At 44.6% G+C, this 9,507-nt stretch overlaps 1 protein-coding gene across 1 annotated transcript; it reads right to left on the bottom strand.

The window, feature by feature from the left end:
• Positions 1 to 1,508: 1,508 nt before the first annotated feature.
• Positions 1,509 to 8,984, bottom strand: LOC135480293 (uncharacterized). The gene is made up of 2 exons (XM_064760094.1): positions 3,222 to 8,984; positions 1,509 to 3,126 (listed from the first exon to the last, which is right to left on the bottom strand). The coding sequence occupies exons 1-2, from the start codon at positions 8,506 to 8,508 to the stop codon at positions 3,113 to 3,115; spliced, it is 5,301 nt and encodes a 1,766-aa protein (XP_064616164.1). The 5' UTR covers positions 8,509 to 8,984; the 3' UTR covers positions 1,509 to 3,112.
• Positions 8,985 to 9,507: the final 523 nt, after the last annotated feature.

Here is a 9,507-nt window from a genome sequence, read left to right on the forward strand (position 1 = left end):
ATCGTAATCATCATCATCGTCATCGTAACCGTAGTCGTCGTCGTGGCCATCATCGTCATCATCTTCATCATTATTGTCATCGTGGAATCAACATTGGCACAAGTGCCTCTTGATCGAGAAGCTGCCTAAAACCTATGTCAGCCTTCGTCTGAATCGAAAAGTTTTTGATTTTGAGCTAAAGTTTGTTTCAATATATGAACATTAATTTTAATACACACATACAAAAAAGTTAGCCCTTAATTTCAAGTCTAAGTCCATGATTAGTACGATTAGTTATGATTAGTTCTGATTTAATCTAAAACGGCTTTGTTATCTCGGGACGTTGACGCCAGTACACATGCTTCGGGTTGATAAAAGCAGTTATTATTTGTGTACGGTAGTACGGCGTTGATGACTAATCAATCAATCGATACATATGTACAACTGATATACACCGCCCTGTCTACACATTCCATGTCAGTCACATGAAACACATACATTTATATTGCTGTATTGCCGACATATATCCATACTACTTTGATATCAGTGATCTGTATCTGCCACGTATCCACAATCCACTCCATCGACTGTTGGTATCATTGGACTGATATTTTGCACTGATATCAAAAAAATCTCGTGGCGATTTTAATGTCAAATGGCTGTATATCTCTACAGCTCGAACATATTGACGCCTTTCTCAAATAACGTGTAACACACGTGCCACAACCTTACACAAAGTCCAAACATTATCAACACCACTCACTTGAAGTTACAACTTTACCTATGGTTTAACAAACGCTATGAGTGTAAGATTACCTAATGTTAGTTGTGGAAACTAGTATATTATACTTTTACTTGTTTGACATATTTCATTTCTTGGACGGAATATTAAAACTTATTCATGGAGGATATGGCCGCCTGATTCAATGCTGTTTAATCCGTGGTGAAGAATTTTTTGTTACTTGTATGATGTTCACTACGTGTATGGGAGAAAGAAACTGGAGAGGCCGAAACAAATCATATTGGTGGAGAAAGCCGAGCAACTCAAAAGCGGATGTCCTAACCAGACCCTCGCACAATTCTAGAAAGATTCCACAACACCCTTATACGCTTTTGTCGACCATATGCCCCATAAGAAAAAATTACAAACGCACAAAAAAAGAAAATTATCTATGTCTGAAATTCTGAAAGCCTTATATTGAAATTTTGATTATTACTAGTAAAAAATTGCTCTGCGGGATCACCATCAGCTCGCATCAGACAAATATTTAATAACGTGCTCAACAATTTCTCTCTAACGCAGCGGTGGTCAGATTTATGGGTTGAGAAAACCTTAGTGCAAGCAGTAAACAGCCATCACTGGGAAAGTACCTGACACGAAGTCGTAGCTGCACTGGAGAGAGCTGGATTCGAACCTGGCACCTCACTGGCCATATGCATGAGTAGACCGATAGTTTAGACATGGGTACATGGATAAATCATCGTGAGTGACAACAAACAGCTTTATCTTTAATAACTTGATACCGGTATACTCGACAACGTAATATTTATTTGAACACAAAGGAATTATGACAACGGGGAGTTTACCCATTATACACATAGTAAACGGACAAATTGTGCAATATATTACTTTTAAACCAAATAACAATCAATCGTTTGTGTGTTTGGATAGAATTCCGTAAACATGCCATAAATCTACACGAAAATATAAACACAACATACTGGTGATATCATGATATTGTCTTGCATCTCTAGCCCCGTTATGATGTAAATGTATAAATGAAACATAAGAAACGATCTATTGCGAATATCACATGGTTCCGGCTTCCAGAAAAGGGGGGTAATAAGTGATCAGACAGTTCATGTTCAAAACGAAGTTCTGCTTGAGAATATTGACAAATAAATGTCCCAATTCTTGAGTAAACACACGTGACTGGGTATAAAGGAAAAATGATATATTTTCATTTTCCTCATAACAAAACGGGGGAAACAATGTCAGAAACAAAGATCTACACCAAATTAACACCATGGCCATAATTAACATTTGTATAAGCACAATTTGATATCGTGTATTCACACACAAGGTAAATAATTTTTAACTTTGTTCTTTCTTCGAGCTCAGCTCACAAAAAAACGAACATTTTCGTCCGGTCAAAAATCCAAGAATAAACCTCTTGTAACCACTATATGGAAAAATAGACAGCATGTGTTCTGACACTTAAAACTTCATTTGTGTCCGGGTAATTCGAATTGTCAACAACCAGGCTTTTGTCCAACACTGTGAAGTATATAGCCCAGGATCTGTTCATGCAATACAAATCACATGACGAAACACCCCCGTAAGGACAAAAAACATGGCATCACACTGGCGTCATCTTTTACGCATTAAGCATACTAAGCTGGAAAACGTGGAAGCACAAGTAGATGTCAGGATCACCAGTTTTGTTGGCAAGCAACGACAAACTACACCTAAACTCGTCTTCCATGCGACCACTCGCAAACATGTCACACTAGAACATTGCATATTACAACGCTGATGTATCAACGACAACAACAACAACATCATGTGGCGTAACATCCTGGAATATTTTGTTTGTCCAAGGCTTGCATAGATAAACATTCACACAGCTTTGATATGAATGTTCACGTTCATGCTTGAATGGTTAACACTGCCATGCACACAGTCATGGACAGATCTAGCGGTGAACATATACATAGATATCATCCGATCAGCTCTATCACAAAACATGCAGACTGTCCTGTAGAAAGATTTATCATGCAAGCTTAGTCAGACTCTACTGAACTGTTTAAAGCTGAAACAGAGTTCCCTTCACCATGCGTTGATGCTACTTTAGGCGAGCCCAGTGCAAGCAAACTACCCAACACTTCATCAAGGCTAACATTAGAGCAGTGGTTAGTCTGAGATAATGTTGTTGTCGTTGACAATGGTTTAGAAGGTAAGACCGTGTTAGTTGGACTTGCATGCAACGTTTCGAAGCAATGGATATTGTCTGAGGACGAAATCTTTTCGAAATTATCCATTGGTTGGGTGGGAAGGAGAAGAGGACCGGAAATGGCGTCACCCCCCTTCTTCACGTGCTGCCGATCACTGTCACCAACGGATGCGGGGTACTCAGACCGTAGTTTCTGGAAGAATTCAAATAAAGGATGTCCTTCAGAATCGTCATCATTGGTAATAGTCTCCCCCAACCCCGATAAGTCAATGGAAGTTTCATCCTTACCTTTGAAGCGCCTGATGAGGTTTGCAATTCTGCTAGACTTCTCGCTCGCTGATGGTTTCGATGTGGGTTTCTCTGGTTTCTCCGGCTTTTGCGGTTTCTCCGGTTTCTCCGGCTTCTCCGGTTTCGTTACAACTTTCTCCGATTTCAGTTGCACTTCGTCATTACCAGGTGAAGAGGGTTTCCACTTCAGTAGTTTTTTGGCTGGTTTCGGCGGAAGAATTGGCTTTTTGCCAGCTGCTCCTCCATTAGCAGGGTAATAGTCCTCTTCTGGTGACGGTGGTAGCACGTCGGGACCTGACGACAAGTCCATTCTGTTCAATATGGGAGAAAACCTAACACTTTTTTCGAACGCACTAGGGCTAGTCTTGTCCTTAGGTGAAATATTTTTCTCAGATGTGATGGTAATTTTGGGAGGTAGGGGTCGAGCTTGAACATTTGGGGGACTCTGGTTGACCTTATTTCTATCTATTACCGCAGGTTCCATATCCAAAGAATTGACGACTACAGGACCTGGCTGAGATTGCTTAAGAATACCGGGAGGGGGATTTTTCATAGGTTCAACTATAATTTTTGTTTCTGGCTCTTTCCGCTCTTGGGCTACAGAATAGTTATTACCGTTTTTCTCAAATTTAGCTCTAAGTTGTTCAAAAGGCACAATGGGTATTGGCATGAGACCACTTGGTTTCTCTCGCTCTCTGAATTTGGCGCTAGGTAACTTTACTTGTCTAGTTTCGTAGTTAGATTTTGAGGAGCTACCTATTGACGGAGAACCTATTAACCTTCCTGGGCTAGATGGCTGCACCCTTGTTCTGATCACAACAGGTGATGGTTGACTTAGTGTCACACAAGAACTAGCCCTAGAAGAGTCTCTCGTAGTCGCCAAGGGCCCGTAACTCTTGGACGACCATTGTGAAATTGTTGAAGCATTGGAGTCCCTCCGCAAAATAAAATGGCTGCCTGTTCTAAACACAGTAGAACGCCTGAGCCAGTCGGGCACGTTGAGTTTTGACAGAGACTTAGTTACTCTTAGTTCGTGTTCAGATGGTATTCTCGTCACACCAGACCCGTCAGGGAAGGGAGCGTCTATATCAGTCTCTAAAGAACCTATGTTAGTCCCAAGTTGTTGTAAGCTTTTGGACTTCTTTTTCTCCTCGGCTGCCTTCTTTCTGGCAGCAAATCGGGATCGACCCGAGCGTAAATCCATCATGCTAACCGTCTTCTCAACCGGCGTCTGTAATCGAAAAGGAACATCTAAATCAGTCTCAGTAAATTGTGGTGTTTCTGATGTTTCACCAGTGTCAATATCAGTTTCAACCAAGGACGACACAGACGGTTGTCGCGAGACACGACGCGGGCCAATGCTTTCGGTGGAAAACGCTCTACTTCGCAATAATGCCAATCGTTCGGGAGATAATATACAGTTCTCGTGTAACTGATCTATGCATGGTCTGGGCTTTCGAGGACTTGACATGGTCGAGGCATACAGTCGACTGATATCGGCTACGCTATATGACTGTCGGTTTGTCGGTGATGTCGGCGAAATGGAGCGACGTGCTTGAGGGTGGAACCGCTCGGCTGAGCTGTAGTCGGAAAACGCGTCTTCAAAGCTGTCGTTGGGAGAGCACAGATTGTCCTCACTCAAAAACCGCTGTCTAGAAGCCAGAATTTTCTTTCTAATTTTCGGAACGGGCCTGTCCGGCAGGCTGTAGTTCATCTGAAGTTTTTCGGTAGAAATAGGCCTTTGTAGCACTGAGGTGTAGCGTCTAGGCGTAGTCGGCTTCAACAATTTCCTGTAGTCAGCTGACGGAGTGTAACGGCGGGGCAGCGTAACGCGGGTCCCACGATCCAACGTCGTTCTAGAATCAAGACTACTCGGGGAGCCGGGACTGGCAGGAGATTCGGGGTTGTAGCGTCGCGGTAGAGTAAATCTACTTCCACGATCTAACATCGCTGGATTCTCAACGTCATTTCTCGAATGCGGGCTATTCGGTGACGTTGGCGACTGATTAGTAGGCAATGTCTCTTTCGAGCCAGTTTCTAATACAACTGTACTCTGCGAGTTACTGGTAGTCGACAGACCTGAATCTGGTGTATGGCTTGACGGTAAAGTTACATTTATGCCGCTTTCGAGAATAGTTGCATTGTCCCAGTCACTAGTAGACCTTTGATTTTGGGTGGTGTTTTCGAAGACATTTTCATCACCCGTTTTTGGAGTCATGCATATCACTGGAGACTCCTCTAGGATAATACTGTCCCTGTTATTTCGTTCGCTTGGCTCCAGTACTTCTATCTCGCTTTCCTGACCACTGTCCTTGATAGTATCACAGGTTGAGTCACCTGGTTCCATAACGCTGTCGACACCTGCCTGAGCAGTGATGGATTTGGGCGTTGTCTTTCCATCTAATGCGATCCCATACCCATTAACACTTCTGTCGCTAAGTACTTCTACACGATTATCTGCGGCCTCGTCCGTCGATACAGAAATGCAGTCGATATCTGTCTGTTTTCTTCCAAATCTAGGCGATGTGTTTTCCGTATTAGGAAAATGCTCCCATGGCAACGGATCAACGCCGGATTCTCGCTCAATACGGGTATAATACGGACGCACGGCTGCCGGGTTAGCATGCTGACACGATGTATTTATGTACTTATGATCACTAGAGAGTTCACTGTCAGGGGCGATAACCTGGTCCAGCAATACAGCTTCATCATGAATTCGACGTTGTCTTTCGTTATAATAAGCCTGGGAGGACACGGGAGATTTTGATCGCACTATCTCCTTGTACTCGAGTTTTATCTGTGAGGATCTGTCCACGGGAACACTTTCCGCGTCTACACCTTTACCACTGTAACCACGGTCTGATTCTACGTCTACACAGCTCTGGGGTAACAGCTCGGTATGTGACGACCAGCACGTTATCTCCGTTTGCTCAAGGCTACGGAGTTGACAAGAGTTTGGCAATGTTTGCTGACTGTCTTCTGGCCTCGCGATATCATCGACACACGATTCTTGCTGGAATGAAAACGCCGCATCAATAACGTTATCTGGACCAGGCGCAGTGCTCTCGAGTTCATCCGTAAGATCTGATGGCGTATCGGACACAGTTCTGGGCAAAGACTCGCCGTATATTTTTGCACTGGTAATTTCGTCATCATTTTTGCAAGTTAAGAGCGTTTCCGCCTCTAGAGTGACAATGTCATATTTACTTGTCATGTCAAGTGATGGGTATTCAACTTCATTATCTGTCACCGAGGGCGATTTGTCGACAACATATTTTGCCTCCTCAAACTTATATTGATCCCCACTGGGTTTAGATAAATCAATATCGAGGGCAGAATCATTCAAAGCATGCCCACAGTCTGTATCATTAACTCGCTGACGATCCGTGCTGCTTGTGGCGGCACGAACAGGACGATTTAATTCATCCCCTTTCTCAGTTTGACTCTCATTTTCTGTGGATTTCCCTACACTATTGGTCACGGTAAACTCCTCACTGTCAGTAAATATTCCTGAATCGGATTTAGGATCAAAATGTTCTTTGTCACGAACGTAATTCCTTAAAGAAAATTCGGTAAAAGAATCCTTCACCTCCACAAAGGTAAAGCCTACAGGTGATTCCTCCGCGGCGTTCGAAAATGGAGCGTCGTCGTATCCTTTTGGAGTGTTTTGGTTAAAATCGAAATCATCGTAGGGTTTAAACGCATTTCGGTCGTTTTTAGGGAAAGATTTCCACGTGAATGAATCATCGTGATAGGAAAACAGTTCGTCGCTGTCGCTTTGTTTTTCAAAGTTTTCCATGCCGAATCCACCATATCCGTTCCATCTTGGAATAGAGCAACGGAAGTTATCGTCCGGATCACTCCAGCTTCCTCTCTCGTAGTCATCGTAATCTCTCCTGAGATTTTCACCGTCGTCATCACCGATTAAGGTCAAATTATTTCTGATTTGATCGTAATGTTTACTTGGCGGAATGATCACATCATCATCACTGTCCACTTCTTCGAACTTCTCTGTCATAAACATATCTCTGTAGCGTTCTTGGTTCAAATAAACAATTTCATTCTGAGACTGCTTATTGCCGTCCTCTTCACCGTTTCGGATATTTGAGAATACCATGATGACAGTGTCGTCACTTTCTTCAGAGACACTGTCGTCGGTGATTTCCGTATCGTCTGCGGATGATTCCGGCAGTTTGCGATCCGGTGACGTTTGGTAAGCATCAAACACACGAGATTCACTGAAACCAACGTCAGAAGCCGACACTGCCTTGACGTCATTAGTTAGCATTTTAAATGAATTATCACACAGAACTTGGACTTCCTGTTCCACGCCTACATCACAGCTTGCCTCGCCAAATAGATCAGATTGTTTTGGAGCACTTTGAGTGGAACCCTGCGACGTGGGCGTGTCACACCATAACTCCTGTCCGTCCCCAGGGGACACGGTCTCTCCGCACTCCTCCCACTCCTCGCTGCTAGAGCCCCGGTCTTCCCCGGACAACTCCTCCTGAATTGGCTCCAGAAATGTACGGTAATAAGTCTCCTCATCAGAATCGAGCACTCGCGGATTAATATTCTCGTCAAAATAGTCCTGGAAATCATCTTCCTCGTCACTGTCCTCTGGTGTTGTTGTTGTTGCGATGCCTACAGAGTCCGTCACGGTGTCTGAGCTGGCCTGCAGTGGTAAGTCACTCATGCGGAGACATGGGGAAGACTGTGTATCGTTCACCTGTGAAACACATTCATTACCTGAGGGATACCGGTCAGGTAATTCGTTACCTGCGCTAACGCCTTCAGCCGGTGAATTAGACCTTTGTGTTTGAGCGCTGTCCCCGGAACTGCCAGCGTCAAGACTGGATTTTAGCAAATCCTCAAGAAACAGTTTGTCCTCAGCGCTAAGTTCTTGTGACAGTTCATTCGGGGGTCTACCGGTGGCCCCAACAGGATCTTCAGGGTCGACCTTATGTACATTTGTATCCACACAACTGCCATCGCCGGCGCTCTGCGAGTCAGCCTTTAATTTCTCAACGCGATCTTTGGCGAAGGCTTCGGCAACCTCCCTTAATTTTTCGTCGGAGATGCCTAGCTGACTGGAGGTGTATTGACCGCTGGCCCGGGCCGCGGCGTGCCGTCGTACTGCTGCTTCTCGATCGGACTCGCTGACTTCGCCGAGTAGTCTCCAGGAAAATACCAGTGTGATAATGGCAGCCAGGGCCGCTGTCAGAAAGCGTTCAAACGCCCCGTCCCCTGGTACAGCACCGGCTGTGTTTGTTAACCAGTCGTCCATACTGGCTGGCCGTGCCGTTCCCTGTGTGTTTATACAGGCAGGCTTTCAACAGAGAGCCTGAAAGCCCTGCTACTGTCACTGATCAGTCTATAACACGAGCGGCCACCTTAGGCTGTTTTCTGAGCCAGCCATTGCGATAACGTTTCTGTGCTGTCCCATTCCTTACAGATTAGCAGATTGTAACGGTCTCTTACAGACTTACGTCAAGCCCATGTCCTTCCCTATCGCACCGGAGCGGACAGCCCGTCCCGCGGTCACAATTAGGTGTACACGTCTCTGGCAGTATTTGTCAACTGTGGCCTGATCGCAGTGAGTGTTTTCACTCCCAGCTACCTGTATCTATACGCGTAGTTCGGCTTGGCCTATATTTAACAGCATGTAGAGCTGAGCCAATCGTGTGTCTTGTCTTACAGGTTCTGCGGAGCCGAGCTATTCAAACCATATCAATAATTCAAGCCGTCGATGAAATGGGTCACATTCTTGCCAGTGTTAGAGCGTGTTGTTATATAGTACTGTTAGCGCAGACCAAGTTATGTCTGTCTCTTTAACACACAGGGCTAAACCGTTAAACTGTTCCCTCTCAGACAGGGGGATGGACACGGTTTGTACACTTCTGCTCAGGTAAATTAAAGTCGTGCCCTAAGGGCAGATGTCCTGCATATACATGGCCCAGGTAATTGCTATGCTAATCTGGTATGAAGCAAGTTCTGTGTTGACGGTATAGACAACAGCTGTTTTGTGTGTCCTTCAGGTAGATACTGCCTTAATAGGACGTCACCCTGCCGGTGGTCACAGACCGTCGCTATTGGCTAATCCACTCTAAGCCGATATGTTTGTGACTTAAGCCTCCATCGGTTTACTCTCTTTCGCTCCAGCTTTTCAACAATGACTGTATGTTAACCCTTGAATTCCTCTTAGCAGCGAGACAATGGGAAAGTCATTCCGGATGAAATATTTCGACAATATTACGTCGTTTGTCTTCCTTTGAGACGGCTGTCG

This window comes from Liolophura sinensis, chromosome 13 (genome assembly GCF_032854445.1).
Source record: "Liolophura sinensis isolate JHLJ2023 chromosome 13, CUHK_Ljap_v2, whole genome shotgun sequence".
In the NCBI taxonomy this organism is placed as follows: Eukaryota; Metazoa; Mollusca; class Polyplacophora; order Chitonida; family Chitonidae; genus Liolophura; species Liolophura sinensis.